Source organism: Lactuca sativa, chromosome 6 (genome assembly GCF_002870075.4).
Source record: "Lactuca sativa cultivar Salinas chromosome 6, Lsat_Salinas_v11, whole genome shotgun sequence".
Classification (NCBI taxonomy): domain Eukaryota; kingdom Viridiplantae; phylum Streptophyta; class Magnoliopsida; order Asterales; family Asteraceae; genus Lactuca; species Lactuca sativa.
Window position 1 is genome coordinate 53032570 of NC_056628.2, and position 19310 is coordinate 53051879.

At 31.0% G+C, this 19310-nt stretch overlaps 1 protein-coding gene across 1 annotated transcript; it reads left to right on the plus strand.

Annotated features, from left to right (window-relative positions):
* The first annotated feature begins 3186 nt into the window (after positions 1-3186).
* Positions 3187-7864, plus strand: LOC111905317 (uncharacterized). Its single transcript, XM_023901006.2, has 14 exons — positions 3187-3462; positions 4067-4136; positions 4462-4563; positions 4662-4921; positions 5014-5273; positions 5356-5509; positions 5676-5785; positions 5883-5970; positions 6048-6347; positions 6421-6495; positions 6566-6999; positions 7079-7187; positions 7264-7449; positions 7541-7864. The coding sequence occupies exons 4-14, from the start codon at positions 4772-4774 to the stop codon at positions 7715-7717; spliced, it is 2043 nt and encodes a 680-aa protein (XP_023756774.1). The 5' UTR covers positions 3187-3462; positions 4067-4136; positions 4462-4563; positions 4662-4771; the 3' UTR covers positions 7718-7864.
* Positions 7865-19310: the final 11446 nt, after the last annotated feature.

Sequence of the window (19310 nt, forward strand, 5' to 3'; positions counted from 1 at the left end):
AATTAATAATTTTTTACAAATCTTTGCTCAGTTACTACGATTTAAAATTTTCTATAACTAGGTGTGAGACTCGTGTAATACACGGGTTGATTAATATATATATATATATATATATATATATATATATATATATATATATATATATATATATATATATATATATATATCAAATTGCAAATATTAAACATTTTTTTAAAATAAATTTTCAAAATTAATACTAACGAATCAACATAAAAAAAATCCAACGATTGGGGTGTAATAATTAATTTTATGATTTAATTTTAAATAATAATAGTGATGGTAATATGATAACAATAAATTAATAAAAAGGTTTTCAAAGTCAACAACATATGGACCCAAATGTATACCAAACCTTGTAAAATAGACTAAAATTGAAAAAGGTTTCAATTTTGGACAAAATACGTAAAAATCAGAAAGCATGGGGACACTATTTTAATTCACTTTAAAAGAAACATATAAATTATGTGGTACAACCCCTCTCGCCATGAGATAATTAACTTTACTGAGGGGAAGAAGATGGTAATTTATTGATGCTACTCCAACAATATGACTGACAACATAGACATCTACCAAGCCCCATAGATTAATAAAATCCAAAAATTCCCCTAAATAAACCTTGACCATGTTTGACCACAAGTCATGTTGACCATGTAGATCACCATAATTTAAGCAATCACCATTTATCTTACTTCGTGAATCAAGAAAATTACAAAAGTTGAAGGCATAAACAAGAAGCTATGGAATTATCCTAGATGCTTCAGACTGCTTCATTTGCATATCTCCTATTGACCGAGCACTTGTAGGTTTGCTTCAAGCCTTTCTTTTTCCTTAGTGGGGCTGAAATTTGTAGCCATGGACCTACTGCATCAAGAGGACTGCCCATATTTCTTGGTCACTCAATAAGTAATTGAATCCAAATATATTAAACTTCTTGAAACTAAATTGAAAGAGTTCCAATTAAATAAGGACAAGAGATATGCACAATAACAATTAGGACATCCATATTAATAGGAATAATCACAAAGTTACCAAAATGGTGGTTCTCATTTAGTAACATGATCATATTTTCACCATTTTTAAAAGTTGATCATTAGTTTTACAATGAGATCAATGCATATTGTGAAATTGTTTTTATTAAATATTCTGACCACAAAAACTATAAAAAGATGACATGTTGTCATCTTCACATGTGTCATATGTAGATTCAATACCAAAACTTTTTTTGGTTGAACCTGTAAAACATAAAAATGAATTTAGGTATTGACCTAACTTCCATTTTATAGAACCATAATAACTTACAAATAGAAAAAACCTGAATCAACTAAATCGGAATGTTATACACATAATTATTTACTTATTGTATGAGACAACAAAACATAAAAAAAAATCTATTTTGATTACCACTTAAGAGGGTGTAACAGTGATATCCACCTATGTGTTTGTTGCGGGCCAGAAACAACAAAAATGGTAAAATAAACGAAAATATACAAAGTTTAGAAAGAAGAGTCTTTAATTTGTACCATCATGGTAGAAAATTTGTTATTTCTTCCTTTTTTGTCCTTGTGAATTGCATCTCTTTGACATTTATTAAATCTTCACCATTTTTGTCAGCAACTTAATCATTAACAATAGTTATTTTAGTTGATTTCATGTAAGTATTTTGACATGAATTGGTTCTTCAAACTGCGTAAACACATGCCTAAAGGTTTCATTATGAAGTTAGATATTAATAAAAGTTATGTTTCTTTATGCCATTTTGTCAAACACCTAATGGCTAGTATTCATTTCACCAGGTGTGAAATCAATTTCGTGAACAACATAGAGTAAGAGATTTTAAAAGATGGTTGATTTACTATAGAATTATGTACATGCTTATGGGTATAATGTTATTGCATTAGAAAGTGAAAAGAAGAAGAAGAAGAAGAAGAATTACCTCAAGTTATATCTGCAACTTTTTTAAAGAAGTTATTTGAATGTCCCAAGACATCTCAACACACCCTCTTTCCTCTTCAATTTCACTCCCACGTGAAGCTCTCTCATTCCAGAGAAACGATCTCCAATTTTAAGCTATTGATGTTGTTCTCATTTATATGATTTTTCTTTATCAATTTCATTTAAATTTTATAGACTCTCTTATATTATTCATATATAAAAAAAATATTTTTATATTTGTATAATCGTAAGCCCCGTCATCTTGTAATCCTGGCTCCACCCCTATTCACAATCATACGCCTCAAAAGTCAAAAATTCAATTATGCTTTCATGTTCTAACATAATCTTACACTGCTTCATCTAAGTAAATCCTAAAAAACGAATAAAAGTATCACATTATCCATCACAACGAAAGTGCACAAAGTAAACAGAGAAGAGCGTTTTCACAAAGATCAGGACTACTGAGATCGAGTACCAATTGCTCGGCTGACTGCATTTTTCGATGAATATTCTGATTTCCTCGACAGCGTTTAGGAACACAAACAGATATGTGGTAATTTCGCGTATGAAAAAAACTGAAAAAAGGGTCTCCGTTTGGGAACACAAACAGAATATTGATCGAAAAACTCAATCGCGACTCCAAAACCAATTACAAAAAAGAAATTACACCCAAATCGATTATAGCTTAGTTCAAATCCAAAATCAAAGGCTAATTACCTGGATGTAGCGTTTCGATGCCGTTTCTTGCAACGAACAATTGATGGAGAGGGAAGAGGATTAGGGTTTAAGAAAGAATCTACCTTCTAAGAATCGGTGAATAAGTTTGGATATGATTGATTTCTTGCTATGGAAGTCCTGCTTTATTGCTATCAAATTCGGAACTGATAGCGGATAATTTGCTATATCAATTCAAACTACAAACGATGAAGTAGAAGGCTACTTGAGGAAATTCATTTTGGAATTTTGAGCGGGATAAATCGATTGAGAGTGACTGACTGAATGTCACGTGACAAAATTGCTCTTATTTATTAGATTAGGGGATGTGTTTTTAACTATGGTTTCCACGTATAAACACGAAAATTTATTTGTTTATAGTTTGTCTTGTTTATTTATTTGGTTAAACTTAAAAAATAAAAATAAATAAAAATAATAACATTAATAATAATAATAATAATAATAATAATAATAATAATAATAAAAGAAGCTCAAGTTTGATTCGTTTTACTTTGGGCCAAAAAATTGGTCCAATACTTTAGCAAGGGCAAAAGGCATCGCCTGGAAAATCAGCGTTGGGAGTGCCCAGGTTCAACCAAAATCGTAATTCACGATTCACTCGTTCACGCTCTTCAACGGTAAAATTTAGTTGCTTTCCGGTTTTTCATCCCAAATTCTAGTCTTCAGAGTTCGAGTCTGCGGAAAAAGGAATTCGAGTTCCTCTAAGTTCTGAGTTTTGATTTGTGATGTTACTGATGTGGAAAGAGGAGGATTACCAGGACCACTGAACCAGAGGTAATTTCCAATTTCTGATTTGAGAATCCTGTTTTCAGTTTTCTGATTCTGAATTCTGATTTTCTTATTGAGGGTTCTAATTAACTGATTAGTTTTCGAGGTATTTTGCACTAGTTTAAACGTATTTATGTGGAGATGCAAAAGAAATGTTGGCAATCGAGGTCATATGCTCTTGTAAACCATCTATTTATGATCCTTTAATTTTATAACACCGTGATTAGTTAAATTCATGAATTAGTGTTATACTATATGAAAACCCTAGGTGCTTTAGTGCGCGATTTGTGCTTATGTTTCTCTTACATCATGGGAGGTATCGATTGCTCGCTGTTAATTAGGGGTCCAATTTAGGTATCTTATAGCAGTTAGCTATTTCTGAAATTAGTACGTATTTATTATACAATGATGAATTACTAGAAGTGATATTACTGTAATGGAACATTTATCAAGGCCATTTGGTGATCAACTTGTGTCAAAATGTTAAAACACTGACCTTATATAGAAGCCAAAGTATATTGAACTAAGCTTTTTCTGTTTTAATCATGAATCAAAAATGATATTTCAAGTATTTCTGAACTTTTTTTGATTTGCTATACCATGTATTCAGGTAGTTGATAATGAAAGAAAAGAACACCATCTCCCCACTTAAACGTATTTTGGCAAATTGTGGAGTTCAGGTCAGTTAATATACTGTTGCAAATTATGTAGGAATTGCATTTCTTTGTCTCTTTGTTTAATATTTTGGAATTGTGGATCCATGGTTGAATGCACAAAATGCATACTTGTTAATTTTTGTCTTGTTGAGTGCACAAAAGATAAAGACGCTGTTCTCTTTTAGAATTTTCCATTCTTTAATGAATCTTCAAGAAATAAACATATAGGAAACAATTAACACGAGTTCTAATCTATTATACACTTGTAAACTTTAACAATTTGTGATTCTCATGTATTACTTCAACTTTTGATGTTATGTGTATGTAATTATTATGTTAAAAAATGCAGGCAAAAGAATACGGGAGTTGTGTTGCAGAAAAGGTTCCTCAAATTGAACGTGATATGTGTTTGAAAGAGTTTCTCAAATTGAAGAATTGCATGCAGAGTGTGGTATTAATTGCTTAATAATATTCTCAAAACTCAAAGCTTCTTTTATTTTCTTTCTATAACTAATATTCTCACCAACTTTCTTTTCTTTTTTTCTCCAGCTCAAGGGAAAGCCATAAATTTACAAAACTTGCCATCACAGATACATCAAACCCCATATATAATACCACTCAATATATTCATAAAAGTCAAATAAATTTACAGAATTTAAATGTCTAGAAATACATCAAGTTCTGGTGGATCTGGTGCTCTTTCACATGCATACATCCATTATCCACCCTTAAAATGCAAAAACAATGGATCAATAGGTTTATTTTATGATGATGGAAATAAACTATTAATCTCTCCCACATCTAACCAGGTACATATACAACAATTTATACACCATATTTCAATTAATTTGCCCTTAATTGTTTAATATTAAATGTATGAGATTGTTTTAATGTGTTTTAGGTTGTTTCTTGGAAAACTTCCCCTTATACCCCTCAAGTTGCATCAACAACTGATACAATAAGTGAAGGGCCAGTGCTTTCTATCCGATATTCCTTAGATTTAAAGCTTATAGCTGTTCAAAGATCAAATAATGAGGTTCAGTTTTGGGTCAAAGAAACTGGAGAGACTTTTAGTCAAAAGTCAAAGTCCGAGTCCGATACTATTTTGGGATTCTTTTGGACAGATTGTGCAGTTTGTGACATTGTATTTGTCAAAACCAGGTACTTTTTAGTTATTTATCAAGTAAACGAGTATTAAAATATAACTTTCTTCTTCTTATTATTTTTTTTTGTTGAATTACAGTGGACTGGATCTTTATAGTTATGTCCCAGAGTTGAAATCACTTGAATTGATTGACTCAAAGAAAGTGAATGTGAGTTGGTATATTTACACACATGAAAGCAGATTAGTTCTTCTTGCTTCAGGAATGCAATGCAAAAGCTTTATGGGGTATCAGGTATTTGCATGAGTGGAATGGAATGAGTCATTACATTCCCATGATCAGTTTTTGTTTGCTAATAGGAATGGAATTACTTTTCGTTTGAATTTCTTGTATCATATGTACATATAAGTTATTGTTTTAACACTATTCTTTATATTTTTTAATCATTTTTTTTGTTTAGCTTTCATCTGCAGGCATAATTCGATTACCAAGGTTTGAAATGGCAATGGCAAAGTCAGATGTAAACAATAAGCCTGTTCTTTCTGCTGAAGATGTTCATATTGTCACTGTGTAAGATTTATTTATTTATTTATCAGTCTTTAAACTCTTTACAATTCTCTTTTATTCAACAATTTAATCCTAATTTTGTGGTGGAATGGAATCACAGTTATGGAAGGATATACTGTTTGCAAGTTGATAGAGTTGCAATGCTACTCCATTCCTATAGATTTTATCGTGATGCTGTTATCCAACAGGTAATATATATTTTTATAAATTATTGATAATAAAATTAATAAAAATAATCACTAATATTTTTTTTTCTTTGGATTAGGGTTCTCTACCTGTTTATTCCTCAAAGATAGCTGTGAGTGTGGTGGACAATGTTCTTCTGATTCATCAAGTGGATGCAAAAGTCATTATATTATATGATATCTTTGCTGACTCACGTACACCTGTCTCTGCCCCACTTCCTCTTTTAATCAGGGGATTGCCACGTGGCAACATTTCATCCTCCCAATCAGCAAATGACACGTCAGCAAATTTGTACTCTGATGACTGGAATTTTCTTGTCCCTGATCTTGTATGTGATGTTTCCACTGGATTCTTGTGGAAGATTCATTTGGATTTGGAGGCAAGTTTTTTTTTTTTTGGTGAAAAAAAAATCCCTTTTAATATTTTACTAATTTTATTTTTAATGATCACAGGCAATTTCCGCAAGTAGCTCAGAAGTGCCATTGGTTTTGGAGTTTTTGCAGAGAAGGAAATTGGAAGCAAAGAAGGTAATTAATATTAATAATAATTATTTTTTTTTTTAAAGTGACAAAAAGTATTATTACGTGTTTGATTCAGGCTAAAGATTTATGTTTGGAGTTACTCCGGTCAATCATGATTGAAAGAAGACCCCTGCCCGTAATTTTCCGGGCAGTTAACGTACTGGTGACCTCTTTTGCATATTCACTGAAAACCGGAAGTTACTCAAAGTCAACACCAGTCAACTCCTCCTCCGGTGTACCGGAAAACAATTCCGGCAACAAACCGGGAGAAACATCCGGTGGTGGCTTCTCAACTTCAGACTCTGAAGATAATATTAATTTAAAAAAAGAAAATGGAGAAAATTTAATGGTTTCAGAAGATCAACAAGAGTCACAATCACAAGTAGTTACTTCAGCAACTATTCCACCTGATGAGCTTTACACCTTTGTATTTGCTTCAGTTGAAGAAGAGATGAGTGCATTTACAGATGCTTCTTATTTGTTTTCCATTCTTCTCGAGTTTATCAGGAGGTAATTCAATTCAATTTAAATTTTAACTTTTTTTTTTTAATTTTTTATTGAAAATTTTTGTGTTTTCTCGCTTTTGTAGTGCCAATTTGGAGAAAATAAAAGTGCATCCGAATATATACGTGTTGGCAGTGAGGTTGCTTGGAAGGAATGAGAGATATGCTGAGCTTGGACAGTTTGTTTTGAATAAGGTATTCTACTTTGAAAATGAAAAATTACGAAAATGCCCAGTAAATGAAATCCCAAAATTGCCCTTGGTTTGCACAGATTATCGAGCCATCAAAAGAGGTAGCGCTTGAGCTTCTAGAAGGCGTGGGAAGTCATAATAACATCCAAACAAGAAAGTTAGGTGTCGATATGTTGAGACAGCTGTCACTTCATCATGACTACGTGGTGTTACTTGTACAAGATGGATGTTATCTTGAAGCTTTACGTTACGCACGAAAACACAAGGTCATTTTCGTCTTTTCAACCCAACACCAACACAACACCTATTATTATATTATTCGAGAAAATTTACATTTGTTTTTGTGAATATTATCAGGTTAGTACTGTTCGACCATCATTGTTTCTAGAAGCAGCGTATGCATCAAACGAGCCACAACACCTGGCGGCAGTTTTAAGGTTCTTTGGTGAGTTCATACCTGGATTTGGGACAACTTCAGAACACACCACTTATATTCGTGCTCTTGCTGATATGCCTTCATCGATTACTGTGTGAGATCTTGTTTTTTGACAAAGGATTTGGAATCTGTTATGTGTTTGGTTTGGTTGGTTGGTAGGATTTTGGATGAATTTCAGAAAACTGTGTAATAATATTTCACCACTATGATCCACAGTACACAAAACAAGAGATTCACATTTTCAACTTTCGTTTTACTTTCTTCATATTGTGATTTTTTTATGCTCTTCCACAACTGCAAATTCGAGTTTCAATATTATATATATATATATATATATATATATATATATATATATATATATATATATATATATATATATATATATATATATATATATATATATATATATTAAATCTATGGGGAGTTAGCAACAACAAACTTTTGATTATGACAATTTTGGCCCAATAGTTATTATAATTGACAACCTTAGGAACAGTAAACCTTTGTGGTTCACACTTTTGGCCCAACACTTTAAATTGCTGGCAACTTTAGTCCTTTGAAGGTGGATCTATCAAAATTACAACACATGGATTTTTCCACAAATGGAAAAATACACAAATGGTAGAGTTGGTGAAGATGATTTGTCAACAATGTTGATCATTCAAGTACATTTTCTATAAGCTATTTTGATTGAAAACCAGCAACCTTATCAAGTGCTTCTACTTCTTTACTTAGGAGTTCCAATTTATCGATCATATCCATTTCCAGAAACAAGAATTGAGGAGAAAGTATGTTCTAAGATCATTGACTGATTTGATTTTGACCAAAATAAGGATACATCAAAATCAAAGGTATGTTGACTTTATGTGGTTTCGTGTTTTCTAATATCATTATTTTCAGAGATATGGTGTATGACTTTCATGCTCGGAGGTACTTAGGAAAAAAGGAACAACTCCCACCCAAAGGAGAAAGATAGAGATGTTTCTGATGAGAATGAATTAGTGTAAATATTTGCTTCTACTATATTTCATTTTTAAGTATCATACTTTCGGAGTCAACCAATTACAATATCCTACTTTCGTTTTAGTTCTTTTTAAAGTTTAGCAAAAAAAAAAAAAGAATCAGACCCATTGCGAAGCATGGGTTGTGTGTGATTTGATTTGTATATGTGTTTGATGGAAAGAAAGCAATGTAGCTAATACCTAATGAAATTTTTATTAAAAAAAAATCAACTTTTGTAAAATGAAGAGTATCTGTTTTGGGGAAGTTTTTAGATTTAAAATCTAATTTGTTTTATGGACGATTCTGCCCCTAATGAAAAAAAGTTTTAAGTTTTTAACAGCCTCCTATTTTGTCTCGGTTTTATAAACCTTTCAAAATACAATGCCTTAATTGAAAAAAAAAAGGTAAAGGTACAATTCTGCCTATAACACAAAAAAAAAGGAAAAAAAAAGCGACATGGGGCGAAGCCTGTGCTTTTTTACTAGTTAGAATGAAAGGACAAATATTGATGAATTTGGTGTATACGCTTTAGACATAAGTTTGGAAACACGACACAATTGTAAAACATATTTTGGGTGCACAAACACGACATGTAATTAATTCGTGTAGCACATTTAGACACACTTTTAACTGTGTTACACAAAAACACGGATAAACATGAATTTACTTCTGTGTCTGTACGTGTTTATATGTTTGATGTGTCAACACGAGTTTAATTCATGTATATACATGTTTAAACAAGTAAATTCGTGTTTGACACACATAAGGCACAAAACACGAATTTAAAATTCATGTCCACAATACACGTGAAACACAAATTTCTAAAACTCATACATGAAAAACTCGTGTTATGTTCATTTCGTGTATTAAATTGTTGGTATAGTAATATGTATGTTAAAAAGGGAGAAATGTAGTAAGGAAAAGGCAAAATACCCTTATGATGCACAAGCTGAATGATGTAGTTTAACGCATTCTTGAAAGGCCAAAATTAAAAGGAAAATGTCTACTTTGTACCAATATTGAAAAATCAAAAGTTTGTCTCAAAATTATTAAAAAAGAATTGGAAAATGTGAGGCCTTTCTTGTAATTTACTAAAAACATATCAACATACTTTGTACCAATATTGAAAAGTCAAAAGTTTGTCTCAAAATTATTTAAAAAAATGGAGACCTTTCTTGTAATTTACTAAAAACATATCAACATAATTGTAGTCTTGAGATTTTCCAATTTTAAATAGAAAAAAATAAATCTTCATAAATGGTCTCATAGTTTTCAGAATATTAAATTTATTCTTTAATTTTTTTCGGTCGTATAGAAAGTCTTTATAGTTTTAATTTCAATCGCAATTGTTCACTCACACATATAAAAAAGGCATTTATATGTTTTTTATTTTATAAAACATCATCTTTTGTAGTTGGTTGTTTATTAGACCGATTTAAATATGTTTTGACTTTTGATAGAATTGTGCACTTCTAATCTATATAGGCTTCTAATAAAGAAAAACAAGTCGTTTATTGTTGGGTCCTTTAATGTATATTAAAAAATGGATTGTCGAATAATTACAAATGGAAATAAAAAATTGATATTATTATTGAAATAATAAAAGCTAGGGGTAGATATCGGAAGAGACGAAGATACCTAAGTATGGGGTGGGTCCCTTTATGGAGGTTGTTGGTTGCGGTGACGACATAGGTTCGATGGTAATGGTCTCTTGAAGATGAGCATTGTAAGGTTAAATGGTATGATTACTACCAACCTACTAGAAAAATATTGTCACATCTGCATCACGTTATCTTCACTACATGTTCACTACCACACTACTATCCCTTGGAAATTGTTATTACTTCATATTATTTATCTTTTTTTTTACATTAGATTAAATAAAAAAACATAATTATTAAACATAAATAAATATTTACATTACTTAAAACACATAGAAATTTACAACTTAAATTACTAAAAAAATATAAAAATATAGAAATTTAAACCTAAATTACTAAAAAAATAGAAAATAAAACATAAATATTAAAAACCTTAGAACCTAATTGCCATATTTTTTGCATACTTGTTGAAATTTCAAAAACATTGCTACATTTTATGGGTCGAGATCTAGTTGGGGTTTTGTGTTTGCAATTTGAAGATAAGTATGTACTATTTTTCGGCAACGAGCTTCCTTCGTTGTTTCATATTTTTTTCTAGAAAAATTAGAGTTTTGTCTATTTTTTTGCTCGCTTTTGCGGATGAAGATGCCGCCCATTTCGCTTTCTCCCTTCCCAGTTGTCGACTAAGTTGGACTTTCAGTAGACCCTCCCCCTCGGTGTTGTCAAAGTCATCATTGAGGTCGAGGCCAAAACCCACATCTGACTTGGAAGTTCTTCGCTTTTTGTTGGAGCCGGTGGTCGATTCCGAATGCGTCGTCTCGAGATTAAGGACCCATTTTGGACCCTTATGACAAATATTCCACGCTTTTTGGTGGCCGAATGGTTTACCATTGTTGATAACTTTGTATTGGTAGCATGTAGTTGATAAAATATTGAAATCATTGCTACCACTTTTGTGCATATATTTAAGATTGTTAAATATGTCATTAAATTTGGTGCAAGCCGCTCGTAGGTCACACCATTTCCCGTTAATCGCGTCGTACGTCCAATCGGTTTTCCTTCCTAATAGCGAGTGAAAGTGTTCTATAACACGAATCTAAAAACTTTGACCCGATTGCGCGCTGCCGGTTTTCAAGTCACACAATATGAAAATCCAAGTGTTCGCTAAAGCTTCTTCCTCGTCTTCGTTCCAACCCAAATCTATTTTTTTTACCTTTTCCTTTATGTTGCCTTCTTCTAGATGGTGGTTATGTTTTTTAGACCCTTTCATCATCATCATTTGTCGAGGTTTATAGGTTGGGATTGAGAAAGTGAGACTTGAGATGGTTGTGTTTGAAATTGTTGAGGTTGAGAAGGTTGATGTTGAAATTGTTGAGAAGCTTGTTGTTGAAAAGCTTGGAATTGGGTCGACTGAATTAGTGTGATCGTTGTTATTGGTAGTAGTTAGGGGTATGGAAGGTTGTGATTAGAAATTGTTGTTGGATTGGAGATGTTAACAATTACATATAATTAAGATATGCATATTGATCATTTGGAGTGTTTGGATGGTTAGGGTGTTTGGAGTGAATGTGGTATTTTTGTTTTTACAAAAAAAAAAAAAAAAAAAAAAAAAAAAAAAAAAAAAAAATTCCGAAAGAACTTGACTTTGATTTTCTATTTAGAAATATAGTAATCAAATATATAAACTTCGGTTCCTTTTTTCTTATTTATTTATTTATTTATTATTATTATTATTGGTTTTTATTGATCAAATGGTAGATATAACATCTTCCATACATATTTTTCTTATTTGTTAGTAAGGATATATACAGTAAAGTCCCAATATTTTCATCGATTTGACAAGAAAGTCCTAAACTTTATTTTTTTGACAGTAAAGTCCAAATTATGGGCAGTTTTTAACACTTTTACCCTTTTTTCCCGGTTAGCCGGTAATTAGGACATTTTTTTCAACAAAATAAAGTTTAGGACTTTCTTGTCAAATTGTCAATTTGGACTTTACTGTCAAAAAAATAAAGTTTATGACTTTTTTTGTTAAATCGTTGAAAATATTGGGACTTTAGTGTATATATAACTTTTTTTGGTTAGAAATTTAATGTTATGATACTCTTTAAACATAAGAGTTATTGAAATATTCTCTAATCTGCTAGATCCTATTGAAATCCTTAACGTTTGCTTCTTGTTAAATCGTTTTTTTAATCTCAACAAACGGATATTGAAAAAAATTGAGATAATCAAGAAAGAAATAAAGAAAGAACCAGAGTTGTGTTGACTTTTTGTAGTCTCAAAAATGGAGAAATTAGAAACCTAAAAAAACGAAATTGCCCTGGCTTTATACAAACACAAACAACACATGCCTACTCAAAAGGGTGTGAATGTGGAGAAGGGAAAGAAGGGCAATTTCGTTTTTTTCGGTTTCTTATTTCTCCATCTTTGGGGCTGCAAAAAGCCAACACAACCCTGATTCTTTCTTTCTTTCTTTCTTGATTATCTCAAGTTTTTTCAATGTCGGTTTGTTGAAATTAAAAAACGATTTAACAAGAAGCAAACGTTTAGGGTTTCAATATGATCTAGCAGATTAAAGAAGGTTTCAATAACTCTTATGTTTAAAGAGTATCATACCATTAAATTTCTAACCAAAAAAACTTATATATACACTAAAGTCCCAATATTTTCAACGATTTAACAAAAAAATCCTAAACTTTATTTTTTTGACAATAAAATCTTAATTGACGATTTGATAAGAAAGTCCTAAACTTTATTTTTTAACAAAAAAGTCTTAATTACCGGCTATCCAGGAAAAAATGGTAAAAGTGACAAAAGCTACTGGTAATTTGGACTTTACTGTCAAAAAAATAAAATTTATGACTTTCTTGTCAAATCGATGAAAATATTGAAACTTTACTGTATATATTCCTTGTTAGTAAATTCAAGTTAAATGTATTTATGGCTAATATATTGTGGGTGAGGCTACTTTATTGACTAAATGTTACGTATAACATCTTCCATACATATTTTTCTTATTTGTTAGCAAATTCAAGTTAAATGTATTTATGGATAATATATTGTGGGCGAGGCTATGCATAGTTAGATGGGTCTAAAGACTCCCCTAATTTTTTTTTTAATTTATTTAAAGTTTCTATAGAAAGCTTTTAATGACTTATCTATACATCTATAAATCTTTTAATTTATATAGAAATTTTTCCATAGAAAATTTAATGAATCATAAATTAGACTCATCTCAAATATTATCTTTTGTAGGAGGCTAACAGTTATGGGCGTCTTTGAGTGTATCTTTTAATTTATCAAAATTACTTCAAATGTATAGTTACCAAGCCAAAGTGAGTAAACCCTCGGATTCTCGTCAATCCAAGTAGAAAGTCGCTACGATGCTACCCCTTCTTTTGAACTCACTAAGTCGTGATGGTGTGTGTTTTATTATTGATTAACTGATTGTTTCAAAATCAATGCATCATCTGATTCATAAATCAAAATTGTAAGTTTCAAAATAATAAGAATCGCTTTTGACATTCAATTTCAGATTATTGATTAATTGATTGTTTTAATTTCATAAAACAAAATCAATTTTCTAAAGCTCACCTACTATGTTTCAATTTCAGAACCGATCAATTTCTGTTGTGGCTTGTGTGTTTGATTGTTTCAATTTTAAGCAATGACTTTTCTTAAAACAAAATTTCAACAATACAATAAGTATGAAAATAATTTTGGTTTTTTTGCTTACAAAAGCATTGAATAAATTTGATGACAATGATCATGATTTGTGTTATCTCCGTCTTGAAGTCGCCCTTAAGTATAGTGAACGATCAGATATTGACATCGATTACTTTTATTTGGAGTTAAAGATGGTTGAAGAATTCTTATTGAGTGAAAATACTAACCCCGTGGATATTTTAAAATATATGAAAAAAAGTCAATTGTTTTCCTAAAGAAATTAATGTGTATAGAGTTTTGCTTAGAGTTGGTAAACAAGTTTGTTTCTAAAAATGTTACGAGAGTATTGCGATTCACGTAACTATGTAAGATTAGATGTTAATATTATCATTCTTTTTTTATTGTCTTTCTAACAATTATAGAATTATTGTAATATTAATGAATTCTTATTATAAATAAAATTATGTTTAAAGACCCAATTTTATTTTTCTGACTTCAAAATTAAAAAAGACATCCCTACTAACAGATGGAAACCATTCTAGATCAACACTAGGTTTTGAAAGATTGGCGGATTCGTAATTCAACCCTTAAAGATTTCCCAAAATTTGAGTCATTTTTATTAAGTATTATGATCATTTTCTTGAATATCTCTATTTTTAAATTTTTAAAAGAACAAAGAAAACAAAAACAAACTCTATAGCTTTGGGGAAGATTTTATCATCCTGACACGTGGCAGAACATCCACTTGCGCAGTTGAGCTGGCTTTTTGTTTTCTGGGCCATTTGTATTTTGTACACACGAGATTCCTGTGAACGTGATCCCGTCCTTTTTGCTGGTGGCATTATTTGAAATATGCTCCCTTGGCAAATTAAAAAGTTGCTAAAACTATACAAATTACAAATCTAATAACAGTTTAGTCCAAAAACTCACCCTATCCAACTGCCGGTTTGGCATTTTCCTCTTTGTTGTTCAAATAACAAGTGGGGTCATATTTATTCTTTAGTATTTTCTGTAAATAACAAGAGATAACAGTTTTTTTTTTACTAAAAGAAAAAGAATAAAAAATGGTTTACTAAAAGAAACTTTGGCTTATAATATTTATGATTATTATCTCACAATCTTATTTATAGGCTTCCGACTTTGATTCCTTGAGTATGTTATACCTTATACCTATACGGATTCCATTTGCCCTTGCTATTATGGATATGCATCGTAGTTGATTGTTAAGTGTCCAATCACCTGCTGATTTTGTCAAAATCCTACCAAAGTACTCCACCATATTACAAGTTTTCCTTAATATTGTATTTTGTTTTGTAAATAGTCTGATCTTTTTTTTTTTTTTTGAAAATATTACAATTTCAGATGTTTCATATCACCGCTCAATTATCTTAAAGGTACTTGTTGATTTTATTGATGGGAGATTATAGAAAGATCATAGAGAACTACTACCAATTTTCTATAGTATTATTTAAAGATTTTAATACTTATTACCATTGTAATCTTCTTTCTCAAATTATTCCACATTTAATAATATCATTGTGAGTGTTTGATAAGTAAAGTGATCCATATTTTATAGCTAAAAGTCAATTTTTGCATTATGGCCTAGACTCTCATAAAAAGTTTGTATATGGGGTGTTTGGGTTTGTCTGTTTAAAACAACTCATGTTTATTTCTATCATCTAGCATATAACTGGTATAACATCTGTCACACCCTCGGCCGACGGCGGAAACGCCGAGGTGCATGACGTAAACCAGTAATCATAGTTATTGAACATACATTGAACAATAGAAATATAATCTTTTATTACTATCGAAATGGAAATTACATTGACAATAGTTATTGCTGAAACGCTACACACGCCTAACAATCCGGCGTTCACATTTGTATGATAAGAATATCAGAGAATCTTCTGTACAAACTCTTCTGACCTTATAAATAACATGAGAATACATGCATTAAGATACGTCAACAAAATTGTTGGTGAGTTCTACAGGTTTTGACACAAAGTATTTTTACACCCAAAAATGTTTTATAAAATTTATCTGGTTGACCAGCTTTTATAAACACATATTTTTCTATCGAAAGTATAGAATAATTGCGTCATAAAAGTATATTTAAACTCATTTAGAAATGTCATTTGCTCAAATCCAAAAATACACCATTTGTAAAATATATAAGTAAACCAAACTTATAACAAATTCTTACGGTTCTCATGACCGAAATGCTCTTTATATAAAGATTTTGAAAGCCAATTTATATAAAATAAATTCATATCACACTTTGTGAAAACATAAAATAGCCAAGTTTACTCTTAAAACTTTGTACAAACGTTCGTATAGTTTATATGTAAAACTCATAAGTTTCAAATTTTATAAACTTTGTAAATTTGTGTCGTATTATTAATTAAGTATTATCTTACTTAATTTGCAAATCAACACTTAATCAGTGGGGCAAACTCATCCCAAAATACTTTTCAATATCCGGTAAATTATAAACGCATATTTTTACCACTCGTATAATTTCAACGACAGATATTAATCATTCTCTTTACAATTCTATTCTTTGAAACGTCTCTGTTTACAGAGAATTATGTCGTAGGTAGAGGTAGTTAACAACCTAAACACTCTTTCACACTCGGCCCAAATTGGGAGGATTCACTCAATCTAGATCTATACATCTTCGAATAAAAATCTTCAATATAACAATTTGTCTATAACCGACACTATTCGTCGTTCCTCCACAAGCCAAAAAGGCACAATAAACAAGCCACACAGGCACAATATAAATATAAATGGAGGAATCGAGATCATTACTAACGTTTTAAAGCAGTCGTATAGTAACGAAGAAAGAAACACTTGACGCATGTTGCCTCGTCAGACGAAGTTGTAGCTAGCAACCACAGACGGAAAATAACCATTCACATAAATCTTTCCATAATAAATAGATCTACACCAAGGTTCTTTATTATAAATCTATGCCGTGTGCATAGACCTACAGTATATGATTCCTCCTGGATTAACGGTTATAGAGCTAGGTGTCGATTCCAGGATTTGATCCTTACAAAGGAAAAATACACCATCATAAAACTCTCTCTTTCACCCCTTTCGATACATTCCTCCCACAAACACACACGGGATACACAATCCACGAAATCCATGACAATAATTCTTCAACGCATAAAATTCGTCGTTCACTAGGGTCACTATCGCGAATCTTATATTATTAAGATTTTCGAAGCTTAGTGAAATTAGTTAAATAGGGAAATTAACGTAGCGTTCGACCATTGTGACGATAATAGTTTGTATAGTTCATTACTTCAGCCGATAAAGAGGATGTTCGTTCGCGTAGCCAAATACTCATTTATGCAAATACTCGATAAATTGCATAATTGATATGCCGTATAATTTATTAGGTAATAATCCCCAAAAATCAGAGAATTAATTATATTATCATATGTGACGAGTTTCGTATCACAACTAAAAGAATTTATATTTTTATAGTAATTATAAAAATAAATTATGTCGTTTACTTAGCAATCGTTTCCACATTATGATCGGGAGTATAATAATAATAATAATTGATTTTTGTTATATTTTCAATTAATTATTATATATTTGTCAAATCTTTGTTTATAGTCGTTTAAGACAATGTACATTTCCGTTGTACACAATTTTGTTGAATAGCATAGTTTGTTATGTATATAATGTTTTTTTACGTTTTCTCAATACTTTCATGTACATATATACGACGAGTATTACAGTTTATAATTCGTCGAATAACTTATATCTTCATATCAATCTACTTATAATCGTGTGATTTTTATTAATATTAATTAATATATCACAACAATTTATAATTATATCATTCATAGCATCCTACTATTACTTACATAATTTATTAATGCTTTATACTTTTTAGATTGTTATTTTCATAAAATCTTAACCAATAATAAAGTTTGATGTTATTTTATGTATAAAAACTTGAAAATCATCAAAACTTTAAATAGACACTCATGTATTCTCCCCCAAAATTAAAATTGTAAAAGAGGGGCCGTAGAAACTCACATTTGGTGCGTGTTTCTCGAGTTTAGATTGGAGGTTCGGTGAGGTTCTTGCTTCGTTCAAGACCCGGTATCTTCACCAAAAAGTAAACGAATCTAGATTTAGATTTTTGGACCTTACAAAGGTGCACAAAACAGCAAGTTTTCAGATTTTTAGTTGGAAATAAACTCACCGAAACAGCCACAAAGTTGTCGAAAAAAATAGGGTGGTTGGGGATGTTTCCGGCAGCTTTCTCGCCTCTTTTTCTTCGTGTTTTCGCAGCAGCACTTGAGGGGGATCAATGGGTTGAAAAACAAATGACTTCAGGGGTATATTTGGCACGTTTGTTAGCTGTAACAGGTGGCTAGACTCAGTGGTGGCTGCTCCTTTTTGCCACCCGAAATCACAGCAGAAATCTCCTCCGGTGGAGGTGTTCTTCATGAACTTTGAACACAAGAGAAGAAGTAAAGAGGAAAGAGTTTTGAGGCTGAAATGTGTAAAGGAAAAGAATTAAAACATAGCTGGGTATTTATGCTTCAAGATGGATTTGACTCATGGAGGAAAGTTAGAAGTTTTGTCATACATTCATCATGCATGTGTACTAGTAACTTCCATGAGTGGAGAAATATGTTAGGGAGAAAAGAAAGAAGAAAGAAAACGTGAGGTGAATGTGTTTGTGTGTTAAAGCCTCTCATCTACATTGTACTTCAAAGTGAGACTTTAAAGCAACCTCTTTTAATGAGTGGTACTTGCTTCATAATGAGAATTTGAGGCATTTGTGGTTGGAAGGCTTTAATTACGTGAATAGGAAGAGGTAGCTCTTAGGAGTTGACTTAGCCTTCAATGCTAGTTCTATTTATATTAAGAGTTAATTGTATGTACTAGTTCTTAAATTGGTGTAGTGTCATAAATGGATTCTTGGGTTTTTATGGATAACTTTCGAGACATCTAACCATATACACACATACATACATCTCATACTTATTTATTTTGTTACACTTTTGTCATAAAAATAATAAGGTTCACCTATTATTACTTAACATAATTGCATGGACTTAGATATATATTTTTTTAAATAATATGAACTTAACCATATACATATATTATTGATTTTATTAGCATATAACTAGTCGCAATCTAATAATGATCTATATCAAACGATTCTTAATAAAAAAAATATATACTTATTTTTTTTTAAGAACGTCGTACATTAAGTCCTGCAGCAAAATTAGTTATGGTCGTCATTCGACGGACATCGACCTAATTTTTACGATTGTTACATTCTCCCCCCGTTAAAAGAATTTCGTCCCGAAATTTAACGCATAGATAATATATTGTAAAACAATTGATGGTATTTCCTTTTTGATCGATCCACACA

Coding starts and splice junctions, on each gene's coding strand:
- LOC111905317 (XM_023901006.2), top strand. CDS start 4,772: ATGTCTAGAAATACATCAAGTTCTGGTGGATCTGGTGCTCTTTCACAT. Junction 5,274..5,355: donor ATTGTATTTGTCAAAACCAG/GTACTTTTTAGT, acceptor GTTGAATTACAG/TGGACTGGATCTTTATAGTT. Junction 6,348..6,420: donor AGATTCATTTGGATTTGGAG/GCAAGTTTTTTT, acceptor TAATGATCACAG/GCAATTTCCGCAAGTAGCTC.